The sequence below is a fragment of the Rhinolophus sinicus genome, linkage group LG03 (assembly GCF_036562045.2).
Source record: "Rhinolophus sinicus isolate RSC01 linkage group LG03, ASM3656204v1, whole genome shotgun sequence".
Classification (NCBI taxonomy): Eukaryota; Metazoa; Chordata; class Mammalia; order Chiroptera; family Rhinolophidae; genus Rhinolophus; species Rhinolophus sinicus.
This window is the reverse complement of record NC_133753.1, coordinates 34,575,916-34,600,942: the sequence shown is the minus strand read 5'-3', so window position 1 is coordinate 34,600,942 and position 25,027 is coordinate 34,575,916. Positions and strand designations below refer to the sequence as shown.

The 25,027-nt window shown below is 33.2% G+C and overlaps 1 protein-coding gene across 1 annotated transcript in view; it reads right to left on the bottom strand.

Moving 5' to 3' along the window:
- Nucleotides 1-14,888: 14,888 nt before the first annotated feature.
- Nucleotides 14,889-25,027, bottom strand: part of LG03H14orf39 (linkage group 03 C14orf39 homolog) — a 44,435-nt gene continuing 34,296 nt past the window's right edge. The window contains exons 15-16 of the mRNA XM_074329229.1: nucleotides 24,881-24,938; nucleotides 14,889-15,793 (exon numbers count right to left, since the gene is read on the bottom strand). Coding sequence (XP_074185330.1) covers nucleotides 15,675-15,793; nucleotides 24,881-24,938 — 177 coding nt within the window. The 3' untranslated portion in view covers nucleotides 14,889-15,674. The remainder of the gene's footprint in view (nucleotides 15,794-24,880; nucleotides 24,939-25,027) is intronic.

Genomic DNA, 25,027 nt, shown 5'->3' with positions numbered 1-25,027 from the left:
AACTCAGATGCTCCCATATTTTTTTCTGGGATCAGAAATACTTTTAAAAACATATGCGTTATCTGTGTCTTCACAGCTTGATAGTAACAACCATTAAAATCCTTAAGGCCCAGTACATTTTATAGAGGCAAATTGTAATAAACTTTTCAATTTGTTACATGATTATTTCTCGAGTCAATTTGGGTAATTTATATTTTCCTAGAAAATCATTCATTTCATCAAAATAATCTTATCAGATCTTCCCATTTTTAAAGAGAAATTAAGCTTTATTAATACTCCTATTATTAAAAATAAGTTTAGATTTACATAAATGTTAATATCATATACATTCATTATCAAAACCAGAAAATTAGCATTGATACAACATTAACTAATTTGCAGACCTTCAAATTTCACCAATTGTCCCACTAACATCCTCTGAAACAGGATCCAATCCAGATCCCACATTGTGTTTTGTCCTATCTCCTTTGTCCTGATTTTTTAACGTTAGCAATTACTTATAATACTGTGCAAGATTAACAAGACCCTCAGATGTCCAGTGTACTACTTCAGAGCAAGCAAGACATGGCTGAAGCTTCTGTCTGTGTGACATCAGCAACAGCTGCCTTGGAACTCAAGTTAATGTGGAGCTGAAGGAGAGTTGACAGAGTGTAGAGGAGTGAATGTTCGTTACATCTCTTCTTCCCCTGAAGTGCCAGACGGATATTTTTTGTATTTATTGTATTATGTAGAAACCAATTTTTATTTGCTTACTCTGGGATTCCATACACTTTAATGGCCTAGCATATAATGCATGTTGAATACTTGTTGAATAAATGAGTGAATTCTGACAAGGACAAAATGCTTGCTGTCCATTTGGGACAAGTTCCTGCTAGCAAAAATGTATGTGTGCTATGTTGTCGTGGACATGAGATGTTTTTACTTATCCATCATCCACTTTCCTTTCTTTTAGAATAGGAACCTAATTTTCCTTTTAGAAACTACTTTCCCTGGCTCCATGCAGTCTTGGTGGAACCATCAATCAAGGTATCTAGGAGAGGTTAGGTCAATCAGGCTTTCCTGGAAATTTAATCTTCAGCAGAGTGATGTAAGATGGAAAAATGGCTGTAGTTCATTCATTCCATTGGCAGAACCCTGAAGAGACCTAGATCCTGGAATTTCTCTGGTTCCTAGCCTGTTTAAGGCTTATTTGTTCAGCTTTTACTTCTATTTTATAGGCTATTCCCATCCTTCTAGTAAATCTTCATCTCCCCACAACACTTCATTTTGACTTAGCTTACTAAGAGTTAGTTTCTATAACTAACAAAGAAATTGAAGACAGATATATAAAGGGGAAGTGAGAAGGCTATTTCTAGATTTTCCTCTCAAAATGAGTGGAAATTAACAAAGAGAAAAGTGTGGTGTGTAAAATTCGAGCTCTCCCTTCTTCCTACATTCTTCCTAATTACATGTCCTACATAATATTACAGCTAATTTAACATTCATATATCAACTATATTATTATATGATAGATGTTAATACATCTATATTATGGATAGCACATATCAATATAATTATGTAATTATATTATGTGTATTAAAATAAATACAACATGCATTAAATTTAACAATATATGTCTTAATGTAATAGTGAGATGAGATATAGCAAAAGATATAACACTATTTTTTCATGAAAAAAATTAGAGTAGATACAGTTCATTTTGGAAAACAATGATCAGGCATTTCTCAAACTTCTAGATTAACACGTACTAAATTTAATATCAGTTTCTTAAACAGAGATTATGTTAATCTGAAAAAATACATTATAAAAATTTTACCTCCAATTCCTGGTAGTAGAGGATCCACTGTTTTCTAAAATAACCTATCCAATGACAATTCTCATAGTTGACTCATAACAGAAAAAAATAACACATTTAAACTACTTGCTTGTAAAAGTAAACCTGTATACATTTTGTTAGTTTTTCTTATGTGTTTACAATGTAGAATTTGGAGACATTACAATACAAAAGGATTCTTATTAGTTTTATAAATACATGCTTATTAACATTATAAATAAATTTATAAATCCATGCTTATTAACATAATAAAAAGACATGCATTTGCATCCAATTTCATTTAACTTACAAAGATGTGGTAAGCACTGACCATCAAATGTCATCACTTATATATTGATAGCCCAGAGAAAAGGTAACTATATTTGAAGTCCCGGAAGAAATTGCTAAGCCTTTAGCATTCCCTTGTCAAAGTAATCATCTTGACAAACAAGCAACAAATGACAGCAATTCAAATATTTGTTTTACATTATGTCAGTACTTACAATTGATCTAGACACTATGCTTATTCTCCGATGATCTAAATTCTGAAATGCCATTTCCTTTAAGAGTTCTAGGAAAATATACATAAGGTCCCAGGATAGTCCAAATAGTTATTCTAGATTGGTGTTGGTTTTACAAAGAGGAAGAAAAAGATCATGAAACATGTTAAATTACGTAAATGAAAGATTCCTCTTATTCAGCTTTTTGTATTCTTCCTTATTATCTAAACCATAGAATACTCAGCTGTGTTTATGGATAGGTGAAAATACTTAAGAAGCAAAATGGTAGTGGTATTCATCAAGAGAGCTAGCACACCAGTGTATTTTCTATAATCCATGTTCTGTTTCAGACCACTTGTATCTTCCAGAAAGGAATAATTTTTCTCCAATATATTAAAAAAGACTTGCTGCATAGTTACAATTTTTCTTTTTAGAGTGTAGGGGAGGCGGCTTCGTTATTCAACAAAATATTTCTGGGTCATATTTCTTTAGGTTTTACTGGTCTAAAAATTTCAGTAGTTTTCAAAAAGAATTTTAATCATTTATTCAACAAAAATTTATTGAGCATTATTATGTGAAAAAATCCTGTGCTAAGTGTTTTAGAGACAGCAATGAATAAGACAGACTTGATGGAACCTCAGCTTCGGAAACCTACAAACATTAAATAATTAAGTATATAATTAAAATTGTAATGTTATGAAGAAGTATGCAGGGTGTTATGACAGGTATCCTAGTAGTCTATGGGAGGGAGGGAAGGTCTCTTTGAGGAAGTGACATGAATCAGTGAGAATACTGGTAACAAAGTCTGTGGTTCAAATTTATAGTTTCTTTGTGTTTAAGCTAGTGTGAGCTTGGAGTCCATTGCTTACATCTGACAACTAACATGCCATTTATGTCATATAAGATGTAAAATTACTTTTGTTCAAGATATTTAAAGACCATTATTATTAAAGTTTAGGCTGCTATTTGAAGTTAATTTCAGATTGCAATTTATTTTTCTTAAGTAATTTTTTTCAGGTTCATTCCCTAAAAAAAATGTAATAATTCAATGCTGATTAATATCAGAGCTATACATTGTTTTGCTTAAAACAGAAAATTTATGCTTTAGGTTGAGCCAATTATTTATTAAGACAAAAATATTTTAATTTCAAGCATTTTAAAGTAATTTTCAAGAATATCTAAGAATACTTCTGAAATTCTCATCTGTACAAAAACCTTACCAAGCACACTACATGCTACATAGTAATTTAGTGAACATTTATTGATAACCTATTAAGAACCAGGCCATTGAGATACAAAGATTAAAGACCAAGTAAGTCCCTGCTCTCAAGGAGCTCATAGCTAGGATTATGAAAAAAGTTCTCAGGAAAAATTATATTCTGCAACAGTAGTGCTAGATACTGGTGACATAAAAATGATTAAGATCTAGACTTTGATCTGCGGGATTGACTAGCCTACTGGCATAGTGAGTTCATGCCATTCACCTTTCTTCCAACAAATATTTATTGAGCACCTATAGGGCTAGGTACCATGCTAAAATATTCTTTCCGAGGCAGCAGTAGATATAGTCAAGTGGGGAAGGTGGGAAGTACTCAAGAATTAATAATAATTAAGGGATTATTCCACTTGAGCATAATCCTTGTCCTTGAGGAACACAAAGTCTCATTTTACAAACGGATAAATAATAAGTGAATATTTTAAAAGCTATACTAACAGGTATGAATAAAGTATTTTTGGAGCTTACAAGAAGTGCTAAGATGTGCTTAGCGAAATCAGAGAAGGCTTTGCAGAAGTGTCTTTGAGCTGAATTGTAAAGAAGTAGGAGCATGTAAATAGCACATAGGTGGTATTTTAATTAATGGAAGCAGGTAAAACAAACTCTCCCTCCCCCCATAATTCTCTAATCACAAAGAAAAGGATATACACTATTTTATTGACTTTGCTTTTGTGCGCATGAATTTTAATTACATTTTATTTAATTTAAGCTATCAGAGATACACTCATAATGTTATTCTCATTGTGTTATGTTGAAATGTAGGAATACAAATCTTTTTTTGTATTATACTCTCAACTGTGTTTGAGACCAGCTTGGTCTTATTTATAAATAAACTCAGGTTCTTACAGAGATGCTACTGTTGCTGTGGAGGATTTTTTAATTATTATTATTAATTTTTTAGCTCAGATAAAATACACTATATTTTCCCTCTTTTCTTTCCCTCTCATTCACTATGCTCCAGCCACAACTGACTTCCATCTCCTAGAAATGCCAAGTTCCTGCCTCAAAACCTATGCTCATTTTATGCACATTACATAGAACATTGTAAGTATTTATGCAAGTTTTGTGTACCACCTATCATTCCCACTTAGATCTTAACAAATATTTCTTGAATTATTAGGTTAGCCACATTTTTCCTTTTGAGGTCCTTTTTATTTTTCTACCCATCGAGTATAGAGAATAAGAGACAGACTAATTCAACAGATGTAGAATATTATTAGTTATTTTTAAAAGATCAATGCACAATTCAAATATTTTTATATTATCAGAAGGTATCAATTAGTCATGAAGGGCAAAAGAACAAAAATGAGATGGGAAATAAATATTTTAATGCTACTCTTTTAGAACATGTTGGAAAACAGAATCACTACTTCCTTGGCTAGAAAAAAATGCATAACTTTTGCAAGCAATTATTTTTCAGATCCACTTGGACCATGGTATAACTGAATTAATATAAAATACCCTCCTACTGTTCAATGAAGAAACAATATTCTTTAATACAGGGCTCTGCCAGTGCTGTTCAACTCTAAACTGAAGGCAATGACACTCACGTAACTCCTGGTCTGAATTCAGAACTTCAGGCTACAAACAAGCTGACCACTGATCACTTCGGTGCAATGCGGCATCTACTATCAAGGAAATCATTTGTTAAACTCCATACAGATACTGGATCTTCAGGTCCAGGGATGTTTACATTTCTGGATTAAAATCAGTGTACTTACGGAAAATAAAGGCATGTTTGAAATTGTTTAAAAAAAAAAATCCTCCTATTGAATACTCATTTTGTCACTGGACGGACTCTAAAAGTTACTTTAAAATATCTTTTGTCTCTATCATTTGATGCGTTTAGTGTTTCTTAGTGTTTTAAAAATCTGAACATCAAATTATCTTATGTTTGGGATGAAAATCTCTATCATCTATCTCTAAAAAAAAGTAGGCCACCTTTCATCAGGCGTTCATCCTGAGGTAAGCACCAGGTCAAACACTGTAATACTCCCGACAACCCTATTTGATAGGGAGGATCATCAACCCCAATTTAAAAAGGAGGAGACTGAAGCAAAGAGGATAAATAACCGGCCCAGAGTCACACTTTAGCATGAATTTCTCAGTGTTTAAACCCAGACAGTATTCCAGGGCCCAAACTATTCAATACTATGTCCATCACCCCTCTGCTCTACTCTTGTGGTTCATCAGTATGGAGCTACAAATACTTCATGGTAAAACACACCAAAAATATAAAAAGATAAGCTGATACTTTGGAAAAACAGCCTCCTAACAAGTAAGGTAGCTTAAAGTTTTAAAAAGAGTATCATATTCATATCAAAACAAAAAAAGGTACACTATTAAAGAAATAATGTCTTAAGAGAAAAATTCTCAGCAAGATGTTAACATCAGAATACAAAGTGATGTATGTAGAAGCAGAACTGCTAAACTGCCAACAACCTGGGTGTGAGTCAGATTAGAACAGGCCTCTCCACCAGGGACACAGATTTGATTGCTTGCGACTTGTGTCAACTTGGAGAAATCAACAGCAAAATATAAAAGCAAGGCAATAAGAATGTTTCTAAGTAAGACATTCAGCCTCTAAGGCAAGTTATATGGCAGCAACTGAAATTCAAAGGGAAAGCATCAACATGCCAGCCAGGTTTATACATTGCCAGGTTTATACATTGCTTATTCATTCATTCCTTCAAAAGATTAGAAAAATTTTAATTTTAAAATTGTAAAAAAATCGCTTCTCGGCCTTTTGGCTAAGATCAAGTGTAAAATTGTATAAAAAAACAATTGCAACAATACCATTTCAAAATTACTAACACTCTCTAGTCAATTACGAAAGCTCTAGTCAGTCACCTGTTTAGGCCCCTGAAATTCTAATACCTATTCAGTCACAGTAAATAAAAAAATAATATTTATACTCTCTATTACCCAAAAAGGATTTACCTGCAATCAGCAAGATAAATAGAAAGCTTAAAGTTGTGTTTGTGTGAGTGCATTGTTCAAATTTTCCCTCTACTACTTTTATAATAAATTTTATTTTTTTAGAGCAGTTTTAGGTTCACAGCAAAATTGAGCAGAAGGTACAGAGATTTCCCATGTGCCCCCATCTCCACCATTGTCAACATACCCCACCAGAGTGACACATTTGTGACAAAAACCTACACGGACACATCATTATCAACCAAAATTCATAGCTTACGTTAGGGTTCACTCTTTGTGTTGTACTGTCTGTGGGTTTGGACAAATTAATAATGACATGTGTCCATCATTATAATATCATACAGAGTATTTGTGCTCTGCCCGTTCATCCTTCCCTCCCTCCTGACCCCTCATAACCACTGATCTTTTTACTCTCTCCATAGTTTTGCCTTTTCCAGAATGCCGTATAGTTGAAATCATCTAGTATGTAATATTTTCAGATTGGCTTCTTTCACTTAGTTAATACACATTAACGTTTCCTCCATGTCTTTTCATAGCTTAATAGCTCATTTTTTTATTTAATTAAAGTTTATTGGGGTGACAATTGTTAGTAAAGTTACATAGGTTTCAAGTGTACAATTCTGTAATACATCTATAGATCATGTTGTGTGTTCATCACCCAGAGTTATTTCTCCTTCTGTTACCATATATTTAATCCCTTTGACCCTCATATGCCACCCCCCCCCTTCCTCCTTACACTCTGGTAATCACTAAACTATTGTCTGTGTCTATGAGTTTTTGTTTCTTCATTTATGTTTTCTTCCTTTGTTGTCTTCAGTTTTAGATCCCACATATCAGTGAAATCATATGGTTCTCTACTTTTTCTGTCTGACTTATTTCATTTAGCATAATAATCTCATGATCCATTCATGTTGTCACAAATGGCACTACTTCATCTTTTCATATGGCATAATAGTATTCCATTGTGTATATATACCACATCTTCTTTATCCAATCATCTATCGATGGACACTTTGGTTGTTTCCATGTTTTGGCCACCGTAAATAAAGCTGCAGTTGAGCATAGGAACACATGTATCTTTACAGATAAATGTTTTCAGGTTTTGGGGATAGATACCCAGGACAGGGATTGCTGGCTCATATGGTAATTCTATTCTTAATTTTTTTGAGGAACCTCCACACTGCCTTCCATAGCGGCTGCACCAATCTGCATTCCCACCAACAGTCTATGAGGGTTCCTTTTTCTCCACAGGCTCTCCAACACTTACTATTTGTCTTGATGATGATAGCCATTCTGACTGGTGTGAAGTGATATCTCATTGTGGTTTTTATTTGCATTTGTCTGATGATTAGTAATATTGAGCATGCTTTTATGTCTATTAGCCATCTGTATGTCCTCTTTGGAGAAATGTCTATTCAGGTCCTCTGTCCATTTTTTAATTGGATTGTTTGTTTTTTTGTTGTTGAGTTGTATGAATTCCTTATATATTTTGGATATTAGCCCCTTATCGGAGGCGTTGTTTGCAAAAAACTCCCATTCGGTTGGTTGCCTCTTTATTTTGTCGATGGTTTCTTTTGCTGTGCAAAAGCTTTTTAGTTTGATATAGTCCCATTCATTTATTCTAGTTTTCACTTCCCTTGCCTTTGAAGTCAAATTCAGAAAATCCTCTTTGAACCCAAGGTCCATAAGTTTAGTACCTATGTTTTCTTCTATGCAGTTTATTGTTTCAGGTCTTACGTTTAGGTCTTTGATCCCTTTTAATTTTGGTGCATGGTGACAGATAGCGGTCTAATTTCATTATTTTGCACGTGGCTTTCCAATTCTCCCAGCACCATTTATTGAAGAGGCTGTCTTTTCTCCATTGTATGTTTTTGCTTTCTTTGTCAAAAAGTATCTGTCCATATTTATGTGGGTTTATTTCTGGGTTCGCAATTCTATTCCATTGGTCTGTGTGCCTGTTTTTCTCCCAATACCATACTGTTTTGATTATTGTTGCCCTGTAGTACAAGCTGAAGTCAGGGAGTGTGATACCTCTAGCATTATTCTTTTTTCTTAGGATTGCTTTGGCTATTCAGGGTCTTTTGTGGTTCCATACAAATCTGATTTTTTGTTCTAGTTCTTTAAAAAAATGCCATTGGGATTTTGATGCGGGTTGCATTAAATATGTATACTGCTTTGGGTAATATGGCCATTTTAACTATGTTGATTCTTCCAATCAATGAACACAGAATGTCTTTCCATTTCTTTGTGTCTTCTTCAATTTCTTTTAAAAATGCCTTATAGTTTTCACTGTATAGGTTTTTCACATCCTTGGTTAAGTTTATTCCTAGGTATTTTATTCTTTTTGTCATAATTGCAAAAGGAATATTTTTTATTTCTTTTTCTGAGATTTAATTGTTAGTATATAGGAATGCAATGGACTTTTGTATGTTGATTTTGTAGCATCATTTTTTTAGCACTGAATAATATTCCATTGCATGGATGTATCATAATTTACTTATACATTCATCTACTGAAGGACATCTTGGTTGCCTCTAAGTTTTGGCAATTATGAATAAAGTTTCAATATACATCTGTGTGCAGGTTTTTGTGTGAACATTAAGTTTCACCTCCTCTGGGTATATACCAAGAAGTACTATTGCTGGATTATACGGTAAGAGTATGCTTAGTTTTGTAAGAAACTGCCAAACTGTCTTTCAAAGTGGCCACACCATTTTGCATTCCCACAGCAATGAATGGGAATTCCCATTGCCCTACATTCTTCCCAGCATTTGGTGTTGTCAGTGTTTTGGATTTTAGCCATTCCAATAGGTGTGTAGTGGTATCTCATTGTTATTTTAACTTGCATTTCTCTGATGACATATGTTGTAGAGCATCTTTTCACGTACTTATTTGCCATCTGTACATCTTTGGTGAGGTGTCTGTTCTTATCTGTGGCAAAGTTTCTAATTGGGTGGTGTGTTTTATTGTTAAGTTTTAAAGTTTTTTTTATGTTTTGAAAAACAGTTCTTTATCAGATGTGTTGTTTTCAAATATTTTCTCCCAGTCTGTGGCTTCTCTTTTTATTCTCTTGACAGTGTCTTTTGCAGAGCAGAAAATTTTAATTTTAATGAAGTTCAGCTTATCAATTATTTCTTTCATGGATTGCATCTCTGGTATGGTATCTAAAAAGTCATCACCAAACCCCTAGGTCATCTAGATTTTCTTCTGTGTTACCTTCTAGGAGCTTTATAGTTTTGCAATTTACATTAATATTTATGTTATCCATTTTAAGTTTTTTGTGAACAGTGTAAGGTATCTAGATTCATTTTTTGGTATGTGGATGTCCAGTTGTCCTAGCAACATTTGTTGAAAATGTGTCCTAATTCACAAATATTTTACTAAGAAAAATTTATCTTGTTGAATGGCTAATTTGAGACTGCTAGCTATGTCAGAAAATAACAGTTAACAATTAGGACACCAGGAATACTAAATGGAGCATATGTAATTATCCCAGATTTTATGGATTTTTCAATAATAGTTAAAGGCTTTCTTAATAAATATAAACAGAACAAGAGTATAAAACAAAGATAGCAAACAAACATTGGTTGTCTCCTCAAAATCTAAATCTGAAGCCATCCCAAAAGTTTGAAAAAGGATACGGTAGCTATCAAAGTGATATAAACCTTAGGGCTAAATACCTGGATCAATCAGGGATCAGGGTTCTCCAAAGAAACAGGGAAACAGCATATGAGCATATATCCTCTATCTCTACATATATATCTATATAGAAATATATAGATATATAGATATGTATACATCTACATATCTATAGATATAGAAATATCTGTATCTATGGTGAGGTGTCCTTATTTGTGGCAAAGTTTCTAATTGGGTGGTTTGTTTTATTGTTAAGTTTTAAAAGCTTTTTATGTTTTGAAAAACAGTTATCAGATGTGTTGTTTGCAAATATTTTCAAACAGATATATAGAAATAGATATAGAAATATCTGTATCTATAGATACAGGTTTAGTTATAGATCTACAGATATAGGTATATAGAGATAGAGAGATAGAGAGAGATTATAAGGAATTAACTCACATGATTATGGAGGCTAAGAAGTCCCAAGATCTGAAGTAGGCAAGCTAGAGAGCCAATAGTATAGTTCCACTTTGAGTCTGAAGACCTGAGAAGCAGGATAGCTGATGATATAAGTTCCAGTCCCAGTCCAGAGGCCTGAGAACCAGGAGAGTCAATGGTGTAAGTTTCATCCTGAGTCTGTGTCAAATGGCAAGAAAGGACCTATATCCCGGCTCAAAGACAAGTAGAGAGTGACTTCTCCCTTACTCAACCTTTTTATCCTATTCAGGATTTCCACGGATTAGATGAGCCCCCCGCCACATTGGGGAGGGCAATCTGCCTCTCTCAGTTTACTGATTCAAATGTTTATATCATCCAGAAACACTCACAGAAACACCAAGAATAATGGGCACTAGTAGCCCAAATAGACACAGAAAATACCATTTCGGGAAGCTAGCACTGTGACGAGTTTTCAGGTACGCCCTTTTATGTCATCTTGGTGATGGTGGTAGCATGTTGATATGAAATGGCAGGGAAATCTCAGGGTCTGGAGAGCAGTTGAGAAGTACAGGCAGGTTAGCAGGCCCTGAATATTTCTTCCATCTCCACTCCTTATACACCCAGTTTCAAAAACAACTCTTAAAAATGTTTATTTCTAGTCAAACTTTCATATAAATGCAAAGTCAAAGATCTTTGATACAGATTAAGTTGAACAAAAGGTACAATATAATGTATCCTATTATGTGTCCTATCTTAAGTGTAAAACAAGGGGAAAATATGAATGTCCTTATTTTTTTTATTATGCATAAAAACTTTAGAAGAATAAAAAAGAAACAAAAACAATATTTACATATGAAGGGGGTAGGAAACAGGTAGAGGAAACTGGTGAAAAGGCTCTTCAGTCTTTACCTTTGTGTGTGTATCTCTGTGAGTATATTACCTTTAGAAAAATAAATTTTAAAAAATAAATGAAAGATGAAAATAAAGATGTCCCTATACCTAAAAGGCCTCAGAAAATTTACTGTTAAAGGACCACCTGGTAAACACTCTTGGAGGAAGTACCTGAGCATAAAAATAAATATATCCAGGAAAATACTATGAAATATGGAAAGAAAGGGAGAATATACATAAAGTTCTAAAAAAGCCCACATAATATGTGACTAATTACTTCTCAATGTCCAGTTTCTTCTTCTTCCATAGTAATAAAACCCTGGGTAATGTGCTCACCTACAAACCCACATTTCTCAGCTTCCCTTGCAGTTAGGCAGAACCATGTGATAACTTCATTCTGACTAATGAGACAAAGGCCAAAATGTTATGTGGGACATTTAAAGGGAGTATGTGCAGAGATTATTAGAATGAATTTAGAAAAAAGAGCCAACCCTATACTATCAGCAAGAGAAATTTTAAATATAAAGATACAAACAGGTTAAAATAAATGCATGGAAAATATACATCTTGAAAACAATAATAAGGCTGGAAGGGCTCTATTAATATGAGATAATATAGAATTCAAGAAAGAGTATTAGTAAAGATAAAGGGAGAGATTTCATAATGATAAAAGGGTCAATTCATCAGGAAGATATAACAATCATAATGTATGTATAGACTTAATGACAATGTTTCAAAATACGTGAATAAAAATGGACAAATTAAAGGGCGAAAGACAGAAACAGTCATAGTTTTAAACAGACCTTTTCCAGCAATTAAGAGCAAATATAAAAATGATTTGAACAACACTACTAATCACCTTGACCTAATAGATATTTATAGACTATTACACTACACCCAATAACTGCTAAATACATTCTTTTTCACATACACAAAATTTGTTTACAAAGATAGACTGCATGTGGATCCACAGACATCTCAAATTTAGAATGGAAATCATACCCTAAATGATTCCAATGGAATGAAATTAGGTACCAATAAAAATATTTACAAAAATTCCAAATATTTGGAAATTAAATAATGCATTTCTAAATAATTCACTGATCAAAGAAGAAATCACAAGAGACATTTGGGAAATATTTTGAAGTAAATGATAATGAAGCTAGATAAGATTTTCTGGGATGCAGCTAGAAAGTACTTAGAGAGAAATGTATAGCTTTAAATGCTTATATTAGAAAGACAATAGGGAAGGGACCGGGTATTTCTGAAATCTTGTTGAGTAGGAGTGGAGGAGACAAATACCTATTTTGAAGATGACAGATTTAATCTATCTTTTGGGGGAATACTGCTCTTTTAACAATTATCTTTAGAAGGTTATTTGATTATACAGTTATTTTTGTGATCTGTATTAGAAACACTGCCATTCCTCCACTAGTTGGAGGACCTATGATATTCAAACACAATTAAATAGCTCTGGTTCCTTTCTCCTTTGACCTTTAACAGATAGTATTCAACCCAATATGTTTCTTTTAGACAAGGTATACTTTTCCAATTTTATATGTCAGCAGTACCAAACCACAAGGCAATCAGTTGTAATCACCTGGAACTTACCACTGCATACCTGGACCAGTGCAATTGCCTCCTAATTGGTTTAACTGTAACTTCTCTGACTAGTGTATTGTCAGTTTAATCTTTCTTAGCCACCCCTTTTCTCTTGCAACTCTGGTATTTAGCATATAAATTTTTTATTGGCCTCAGAAATGAAGTCAAAATACTTGAAGGTCCTCTATAACTCAGTCCTACCAAATCTGTTAAACTCAATTCCCTACTATTACTCTCCACTCCAATTAGGCCTATTCTGAATTTCCTTCACACATACTATATTTATGATTGCATTTTTCCTTTGCTCACCCTCCTTGCCTCCTTTACCAATTCAGTTCAATTCTATCAATTCAACAAGCACTTAATGAAATCCTACTAAACACTCGCCACTAGAGTTAGGCAATAATAAATGCAAAGCTGAAAAAAAGGCATCGACCTTACACTCAAGAATTTTATAATACCTTAAAAGTGTTCATTCAAATCCTACCTCTTCCATGAATTCTTCCCAGGCTTTCCATTCCGTGATGATCTTTCATTTTCTATTCTCAAAGCACTCAATCTCTTCTCTACCACAGACCAAGTTATACTATAGAATTTGAATATAAACTATTTTATAGTAATTTTTATTTCATAAGTTTTGTATCCTCAACTAAATTATAAGTTCCTTGAGTATAAGACTATGTCTTTTAGCTCTTTTATATACCCTCAAAATGCCCTTATATGCCCTCAAAATGTAGATATTTTAAAAATACTTATGTATTTTACTTTACCTCTTTTACTGATACATGATAAACCTAACCAGAACCTAACTATTCTGGTGTGCCAAGTATTTCTCCATTTAAAGTAAAAATAAACCATGGTATCACCGGGTATCTCAAGGCTAAAAACTAGTTTTGAACCTCTTAATAAATAAAAAAGAAACCAATTGTATCTTTCTCCTTTCTCACATATAGGCAATGTTTTTACTTTACCAGAACTACCAATTAATTCAATCAAAGGGTCAATAAAATAAACACTCAATATAAAAAGAAAAACTCTAGCTTTTTAACTGAAATTTTTTCCTTTTAACCATTGTTGAAGGTCTTTTTTTTAAAAAAAAACACAAAAAAACCCAGTCCAAAGTTCTCTTCGATTCTTTCTATCATTGGTTATATCATCCTTTTGACTTCCAAAAAGCCTTTGGGAAGGTTTACTGTAATAATGATATGCTGTGGACACCCTGAAGCAAGAGGGACTCTCACCCAAAATTTGGTTTAGATAGTGAAGCTGATGATACCACAACACCCATTCCAATAGGGTATGAAAAGGCTTATACTCACATAATAACGTTTTCTGGGACTAGCAGGCCAGGCCTCCCAAACGGGTCTAAAAATGGCTTGAGAGAGAGAGAAAGGAGACTGGCTTTGGGGTTTTATGGTGGTTAGGGGTGGGGCTGGGGCAAGCGTCCCTATACATGGCTTTAACTTCCCACTGGTGCCAAAGGAAGGGACATCTGGGCTTTCCTACCATCTTGACTAGATGTGAGACAGAATGAGAAGAAAACAGGATGACGCTTAAAATCTGTCAGTCAGTAGTCACACACCAAAATATGGAGTCAGACTCTTTATTAATACTTGATAACTCAATACAACTAATTTAAAAAGTACAAAACACAAAGATATTGAGTAACATGCTTATATAATTTCATAAAATTTTAAATATTTTCATTTAAGTTATATAACTGATTGATAAGCTAAAGATGCATATAAAATATGTATGTGAATTTTTTGTTGAAGACAGAAAACAAAATTTTAACTATTCTTCAAAAAAGCTTAAGCAAAAAGAAATATTAAGAGTATCACCATTAATATAACAATACAATTTTCAGAAATTAGCTTTACACATTTAATTTCCTTCCGTTAAAAATACTGGAGTAACTGACAAAATTAGAATTTTACCCCTTGTTGTATTAGAAGAAAATGACACATTTTATTCCCTATCAGTAACATAAGTTATTGGAGGTTATTAAGATATTACTCTTCATATTGCAAAAATAAAGCACAAGTGAAACAGTAATTTTAAAAGCATTTTTAGTAGCTAAAGTACTAAGTACACCTCAGCACTAATGCTGCACAGTTACTGCTAAAAGATCTTCTGAAAGCCTGAAGGAGTTCTTGTTCTTCTCAAAGTACCTAAAATACTATCAGAATGAAACTTAGGTTCTGTGGAGAAGCAGGCTTAATATTTATAATAAAGATTAATGGAAAAAGTATCAAGTTCTATTAAGATTAATAAATATTCTGCCTGGACATCGCTTGTAAGATCAAAACCAAAATGATAGCTAATACTGCAAATAAAAACAAAATAACATGACATAGGCTTAATTTAAATCAATATTTTAACAAATATCATCAAATAATATAACTATGATAACCCATTATTGCTTTAATCAACAAAAAAGTAGTCTTCATATTTTAATGTAAATTTATGCCCTAGATGATTACAAAGCAGTATAATTCAAGAAATTACTAATTAGTTTAAAAAGAGTAAATTGTGTTGTATTTTGTAAAGAAGACGAAAAATCTTTTACAGAAGAAGGTGTTGAATTTTGACCTTATTAAAATGAAAATGGAAAACTAAAATCATCTTTTCCAGCTCCAAATGTATGAGCTGAAGAGTCTGATGGAAAAGAAAATGTAAAGGCATCTTCTCCTTCTGGTTTCCCAAATAAGTTTCCTGAGGAAGATTAATTGACAATATCATGCTATCCATGTTACATGATTTGTATAACCTACTAAATTATAATATACTACATACAATAAATAAACATTGAATCATTTATCTGTTAAGCAGGTATTTAACTATATTCCTCTTATGTGCAAAGTATTGTTCTTTGTACTATGGAAGGTGAAGCAGGTTCAAACTTAAATCCTACTTTCAAGTAATTTGAACTCAAATATATAAAAAACATACTCATAAGGAAGGAAGAGGATTAAAACACCTCAAATGGAATAATTATCACAGAGGCACAGAAACAGGTGTGCATGGGAAATATAAGGGTAACAGAAATCAATTCAGCTTGTCAGGAGCACTGAGAAATAATAAAGAGCTATTAAAAGGGAATTAACGAAGATGAGCTCAGGAAAACTGCTGTATGTCCAACTATAGAATCTGGACTTTGTCTGGTAGATAACAGGAAGCCATTAAAAGTTTTCAAGCAGAGCTATGACAAGATTTATACTGTTTTATAAGGATTACTCAGGAGAGAATGTGTAGAAAGGCTGAAACAGGAGAGTGTCTAGAAGTGGGAATAACAAAAAAGAGATGATGAAAGCTTGGCCTTACCTACAATCATAGCAAAGGGAATGGAGAAAGAAATGCTGGGTCTGAGAGACATTGCATAAGTCAAACTTATTCAACTATTACCGTATTTTGCGACGTATAATGCGGACCCACATTTTTGTCCCAAACTTTCAGGGGGAAAAATCTTTCGCTTTAATTTTTTAACTCAAATTTTTATCTGTTTACATTTACGTACTTGTTTTTTGTATTATAAAGGAATTTTAGCGTTTTATTTTTTAACATATTATGGTACACAAAATTTTATGTAACAATTAATTACAAAACACAAGAACAAATACAAGGTACAAGAAATTTTATGTGCTGGTAACAAATTTACGATACTTATGCATCATAGAAGGCCAAGAACTCTTCGTCATTGCAAGTAAGTTTAACAAAACCAATTATCATATTCCAGGGTATTATTTTTCATATGGATATAATTATTGATTTCTAGAGTTACACTTTTAACTCATAAGCATAAATAAAAGAATTAAAAACATTTATATAGATACAACATCAGTACTACCCATGTATAATGTACATCCTTATTTTTCCCTCACAAATTTGGGCAAAATAGTGTGCATTATATATGGCAAAATAAGATATTTATTGAGTACAATTATTGCTCATGGCATTGTTCTAGGAAATTGACAGAAAGTGAAAAGGATTTTATGGTTTTAAAAGGATTTTTTTTAATCAAATTTACATAAGAAGTTATTTGGGTGATTACTCCCAGAAAAAACATTGTTTTTCATTCATTATATTATTTAAGACTATAAGTATATTTTTAACATCTTAATTATAATTTTTAATTGTTATTAAACAATTTAAAATGTACAGTAATTCAAAGACTTACTTGAAACAAGTCTTTTAAAGCATCTATATTTTCTCCATACAGAACCAATTCAGTGAGTACATTAAGCAAAACAAAACACTTTGCGCCACTTTGAAATTTTGTTTTTAAACATCTGTTATTTCACCCAAAATAAATCTGAGCCAACCAAAAGTAAGGTGAATGGGTGGATGGATGAATGGATGGGTGGGTGGGTGGGAGGATGAAAGGATGGATGGGTTGATAACCAGATACTTGAGTACTTTCTCTCTCCCTTTCTCAGTCTATTTTTTTCCATGGACTTCAGTACACATCTATAAGACTTAATGAAAGATAACTGCAATACAGCTATAGATCCAGAAAGAACTAAAATCTTTAATCTCCCACTGAATAAGTGAATTTGATTTTTTTTAATTTCAGAAGAAAAGAAGTTCATATTGAAGTCTTCATTAAACTTCTATGCTCATCATAAATAACAGATTATTGTATAAGGCAGTAAGTGTAGGTGCTGTGGAGAATTCAGAGTCCTTGCCTTCAAATAACCTGTGACTAGAAGAGATTTTATATATAATCATAAATAATGACAGATGGTAGAATGTAAAAAAAGTATTTAAAAGAGAGGCATTCAGAAAAGTGAAGGAGAGATCTTTTTGAAATAGAAGGTTGAAGAGGAAAATAATAGATTCTATAGAAAAAAACCTGGTTTTGAAAAGATGATTAGAAAGAAACAAAGTTGAGGATTTCAGAAAGAAAAAAGTGGGTCAGAAAGTGTGAGCATATTTGGGTTGTAATGAGTTCTTCACTCTGGCCAAATCACAGATTATTCTTTTAAGAGAAAAGGCTTAAAAGGTACGTTGGAGCTAGATTAGAAAAATAGGAGCATATAATTTGACACTGCATGGGGAGCCACTAAAGGTATTTAACTAGGACAGTGAGATAGTCAACACTATGTATAAGGAAAATTAACTGGACTGTGATCTATAGGTAAGATGAAAAGACTAATTATGATGTTACTGCAATAGCCTAAGTAAACGCTAATAAGAGTTTAAAATATAATGATTTCAATGAAAATATTATAGGTAAGAAAGGAAATAAATATTTCAGAGAGAGAACTGATATAACTTAATGACTAGCTGACTACAGTCACAGACACAATAGAAGTTAAAATTATTACTAACGTTCTAAGTCTTGGCAACTAGACTAATGGAGATATCATTTGGTATGTCAGAAAGAGAACAAGTTTGATTTCAGATATGCTGAGTTTTTAATTTCAACAGATGTCTTAAATATAAAAAGATATCAATAACACAATTGGAAATAAGATCCTACCAGATGGCTTCACTGGTAAATCTTACCAAACATTTAAAAATGAATTAATGCCAATCCTTCTCAAACTCTTCCAAAAAAAAAAAAAAAATCAAAGAGGGTGGAATACTCCCAAACTCATTTTACAAGGCCAGCATTATTACCTTGATACCAAAGCTAGAAAAGGACACTAACAGAGAAAATTACAGATCAATATTCCTCATGAATACAGATGTAAAAATTCTCAATAAAATACTAGCAAATCAAATTCAGCAGCAGCATTAAAAGGATCATTCACAATGACCAAGTGAGATTTATGCCTGGGATGCAAGGATTGTTCAACATATACAAATCAATCAATGTGATTGATACATCACGTAAAGAAAATGAAAGAAAAAAATCGTATGATCATCTCAACAGACACACAAAAGCATCTGACAAACTTCAACATCTGTTCATGGTGAGAAAAAAAAAATTCTTAACAAATTAGGTATAGCAGGAGCAGACTGCAACATAATAAAGGCCAAATAAGGAAAGCCCAGAGCTAACCACATACTCAGTGGTTAAAGGTTGAAAACTTTTCCTCTAAGATCAGGAACAAGACAATGGTGTCCACTATCTCCACTCCTATTCAACATAGTACTGGAAATCCTTGCCAGAGCAATCAGGCAAGGAAAAGAAATAAGAGGCATTAAAATTGGAAAGGAAGAAGTAAAACTGTCTCTATTTGCAGATAACAAAATTGTATATATAGAAAATCCTAAAGATTCCACAAGAAAAACTGATAGATGTAATCAACAAATTCAGTAAAGTTGCAGGATACGAAATTAACATACAAAAATCAACAGTGCTTCAACCAATTTGGGCATTCTAATCTCACCTTCTCGCTCATCCCTACCCTCCTCCCATCTAGCAACCATCAGTTTTTTCGCTACATCTCTGAGACTCTTTCTGTTTAGTTTGCTCATTTATTCTGTTCTTTAGATTCCACATATAAGTGAGATCATATGGTATTTGTCTTTATTCAACTGACTTATTTCACTTAGGATCATGTTCTCTAGGTCCATCCATATCATTGCAAATGGTAGATTTCATTCTTCTTTATGGCCGAGTAATACTCCATTGTATAAACGTACCACAGTTTCTTAATCCAGTCATCTACCGATGGGCATTTGAAGCTGAATAATATTGAATGTCAACTATAATTTTATATATATATATATGTATATATACATATATCTTTATATATATGTAAATCTTTCATTTTAATTTTTTAACTCAAATTTTTATCTGTTTACATTTACATACTTGTTTTTTGTATTATAAAGGACCATATATATGGTCATGGGATGTGGAGTACAGCATAGGGAATAGAGTCAATGGAATTGTAACAGCTATATACAATGTCAGACGGATAGACTGGGGGAGGGGCATTATCACTTTGTGAGGGGTGTAAATATCTAACTATTACATTGTTTTTTACACCTGAAACTGATAAAAAATTAGCATTTCTATACACTAACAATAAGTTATCTGAAAAAGAAATAAAGAAAATGATTCCATTTATTACAGCACCCAAAACAATAAAATACTTAGGAATAAACTTAACTAAGGAGTTGAAGACTCTACTCTGAAAACGACAAGACACTGATAAAAGAAATCGAAAAAGACACAAATAAATGAAAGGTATTCCATGTCAATGAATTGGAAGAACTAATATTGTTAAAATGTCAGTACTACCAATGGCCAGCTATAGATTCAATGCAATCTCTATAAAGATTCCAACGGCATTTTTTACAGAAGTAGGAATAAAATCCTAAAATTTATATGGACCACAAAAGACCCTGAAAAGCCAAAGTCATCCTGAGAAAGAAGAACAAAATGGGAGACACTTCCTGATTTCAAGCTATAGTAATCTAAACAGTATGGTACTGGCATAAAAACAGACAAATAGATCAATGGAACAGAATCAAGAGCCCAGAAATAAACTCAAGCATATACAGTCAACTAATATTTGACAAGGGAGCTAAGAATACTCAATGAAGAAAAGGTAGTCCCTCCAATAAATGCTGCTGGGAAAATTAGATATTCACATTGAGGAGAATGAAACTAGATCTCTGTCTTACTCACACTCATAGAAATTGTTAGGTCTCGGAATGTTAGAGACCTTGACTTAATGTTAGGTCTCTGAATGTTAGGTCTCAGAGACCTTGACTTACAGACAGAGCCATGTCTGCAAGAAAACAACAAAATGTCTGTTGGCCTGCACTTGCAGACAGAGTTGAACTTATGAGAACAGAAAATGCCACGAAACAGCTACTGGCTTGCAGGCAGTCAGCACTTCTGTTCAAACAATGCTACCCTGTCAGCACAGCCCCTATAAAACCCTCCTCACTCCCTCCTTCGGGGCTGTACGTCTCTTTTAGACATGCAGCCCAGGCTGTAGCCATCTTTTGCTCAGCCCGATAAACTCTCGCTCTCTTACAATAAAAACTCTTAACTTGCCTGACCATGTGTGTTCCTTTACCGGCCGATCTATCAGAAATTAACTCAAAATGAACTAAAGACTTAAATGTAAGACCTGAAACCATGAAACTCTCAGGAAGAAACATAGGAAAAAAGCTCCTTGACATGAGTCTTGGCAATAATTTTTTAGATATGACACCTAAGCAAAAGCTACAAAATAAAAAGTAAACAAATGGGTCTACATCAAATTAAAAAGCTTCTGCACAGCAAAAGAAACAATCAACAAAGTCAAAAGACAACCTATAGAATGGGAAAAATATTTACAAACCATATCTCTGATAAGGGGTTAATATCCAAAATACATAGAATTTATAAACTCAACTGAAAAAATAACAAAAAATCCAATTAAAAATGGGCAAACAACCTGAACAGACATTTTTTTCAATGAAGGTATATGAATGGCCAACAGGTACACGGAAAGATGCTCAACATCACTAGTCATTAGAAAAATGCACATCAAGACCAAAATGACGTATCACCTCACACCTGTCAGAATGGGCATTATCAAAAGAACAAGAAATAACAAAGGCTGGTGAGGACGTGAAGAAAAGGGAACCCTTGTGCACTGTTGGTGGGATGGTAAACTGCTATAGCCACTGTGGAAAACAGCATGGAGGATCCTCAAAAATTAAATATAGAACTATCATAAGATCCAGCAACTCCACTTCTGGGCATACATCCAAAGAAAATAAAAACACAAACAAAACATATCTGCACCCCCCATGCTCATAGAAGCATTATTTATAATAGCCAAAACATGTAAACAACTTAAGTGCTCATTGACAGATGAATGGATAGAGAAGTTGTGGTACATGTATACATACACATACACACACACGCACACACACAAACACACACACACAGATATTATTCGGTCATAAAAACCTGGGAGATCCTGCCATTTAACAACAACCTTGAGGGAATTATGCTAAGTGAAATAATTCAGACAGAGAAAGACAAATACTATAATATTATCTTATTTATATGTGGAATCTAAGAAAATAAAAAAGAAAAAGAAAAAAAACCAAACTGAGAAAAAGAGATCAGATTTTTGGTTACCAGAAGAAGGGAAACTGAGGGAGGGTGAGGGAGAATTGGAGGAAGGCGGTCAAAAGGTACAAACTTCTAGTTACAAGATAAATAAGTATTAGGGATATAATGTACAACATGCTGACTATAGTTAACACTGCTATAATATATACCTGAGGTGCCAAAAAAATGTATACAAGTGGACACTTTAGTCAACATTGCTCAAGCAGTAGTTCACTGTAATCAGAGTGTCTGGACGCTGATGGTAACCACTTTGAACACCTCTAGTCATTGCAGAAGTCAAACGTTGACTCGTACTCATCTTTTGTTATTGGTACATATTGAGTACTACAAGTTTAATAGTCTTTTCCTTTCTTAAAATGTGTATATATTTTTTGGCACCCTCTGTATATATAATTTATATATGTATGTGTTTTATGCATATATACATATATATATACATATATATGTTGTTAAGAGAGTAAATCCTGAGAGTTCTCATCATGAAGAAAAAATTTTTTCTTTGCTTTTTCTTTTTTTGTATCTATATGAGATAATGAATACTAACTAAACTTACTGTGGTAATCATTTCACAACATATGTAAGTCAAACAATTATGCTGTATACCTTAAATTTATACAGTACCGTATGTCAATTATATCTCAATAAAACTGGGGGGATGACTGTAAGAAATATTAAGGTCCTAGAGTTTTGGAGAAGTGAGGAAGGGTAGATATGAACTGGTCATCATCTGTATTATAATATTTCAAAGTACTGATGTTAATGAGTGTCGAATGAAGGTGTCAAAAGAGAAAATTAGATTTAATATGTTAGATGACAGACATTTAAAGAATGTTTGCAATTGGTAGATCTCTTCTGGTCTCATAGCAGTAAATAGCATTTATGACAATTCCAAAATTTATGTCTCCACCCCCAATGAATTCCAGATTCATATATATAATTTCTTACTATACTTTCACTTAGGTAGCTAATACAGGCTTTTCAATAACACTTCCAAAACTGAACTCCCAGTTCCTGTCAATCTCAAATTAACTTCTATAAACTTCCATATTTCCATAAATGGCAATTCCATTCTTACAGTTATTCATGTCAAAATCTTGGCATCATTCTTATTTCTTTCCCTTAATCCTTACATCCAGTCCATAAACAAATCCTTACAACTCTACCTTCAGAAAACTAATGATCAAAATCTGATTTCTCACCACTTCCACTGCCACCATCCTCGCCATCATCAATTCCTACCTGTATTATTTTAATAGCTTCCTAATCAATGTCCCTGATTTCACCCATGTTTCTATACAGTCTGTTTTCCATATAGAAGCCAAATAATTCTTTTAAAACCTGTGGAATCACTTCAGTCCTTCATTCAAAACTCTCCAAAGCTTCCGCTGTCACTCAGAAAAAACTCAAAATCCTGAATGGTCAAGGGCCTCATAAGGTTTGCTTTCCCTCCAAACTTTTTTATTTAATTCCCTACCAGTTACTCCTTCCTTATTTGATTCCAATCATACCAGTTTACCTGCTGTTCAATGATCATGTTGAGCATGCTCTCATCCTTTGCCTAGAACAGTATCTCAGTAGTTTGTAACACCCACCTCCTTCAGGTCTCTGCTCAAATGCTGCCTTTTAATGATGCCTTTCCTGACTCCCTTGTAACACAGCAACCAAGGTACTCCCTACCTTTTACTTTCCTTCATAATACTCATCATCACCAGTAAATGGAGTTAACATCAAGCCCAAGCTGACCTAGGTCCATTTGGAGAATGATCTTGGAATCTGACTTCTCACAGCACTCTTTTCTTAGCAAATACAGAATTAAGGTAAATGTACAATGTTGTATCTGCCTAGTCTACTGTGTGAGACTGCACCTGAATTAGAGGAGCTGTGAGCTGGTATACAGGCCTTGGGCCTCATGATTAGAATGGTAATAAAAGACTTGTGGGAAACTGAGGTTGCAGCTTTTGTGTGTCAAGGTGACCTATATGCACCATGCCTTTTGTCCACAGCAGTCTTACATGCCCCATGTGGGTGAGGTGGTAAAAGAAAGCTTATTATTTGGGTAGATGGTGGGCCTCTTAATGAGATAAAGATGCTATACATGCTATTATCTTCTATCCTGTATCTTTCTACAAAGCTAGGTAAATCTAATATTGGATTAAAAATTATATTCTGTGAATCTGATCAAACCCAGATCCATTAGTGTACTACCTGACACATAATCATTTCTTTGCCGATTTTCAGTCTCTCCCACTAGAACATAAATCCTATGAGAACTTTGCATTCTTGTCCACTATTCTATCACCAGAACCAAAAGCAGTACCTGATATAAAGTATACTACATGCACACATATATGTTTATATCTATACGTTGAATAATTAGTCAAGGGATAAAAGAAGAAAGAAGTTCCAATGAAGAGTAAGCACAAGAGATATAGGAGGATATCCAAAACTTCAGAAAGAAGATGGGAATAGTCAACTAGATCAATGGTGCAGAGACTGAATATGGCAATAAATACCCATAATATTTGATAATTCATAAGTCACTAATAATACTGGAGAAAGTATGTTTGGTAGAGTAGTAAGAGAAGAAGCTAAATTGCTAAATAATAATAATAATAATAATAATAATAATAATAATAATAATTAGTGAGTGGTTCAAAAGTAACAGTAATTTTTAAAGAATAAACTAAGTGCCTAAGAAAATCACTTAGAGACAAAAAATGTAAAGGGAAAAGTTAGCATGTTTTTATATGTAACAAATTACTTACCGATTTCTTGCTGTGATGAGAGAGGATTTAAATTTCCTGCAGCACAATGTTCATTAAACTGAAAAATAATTTTCATTAAATATTACTCATGATATCAGTAGAACAGTATATATAGCATTTATATTTGAATCTAAAGCCTGGTTTTTC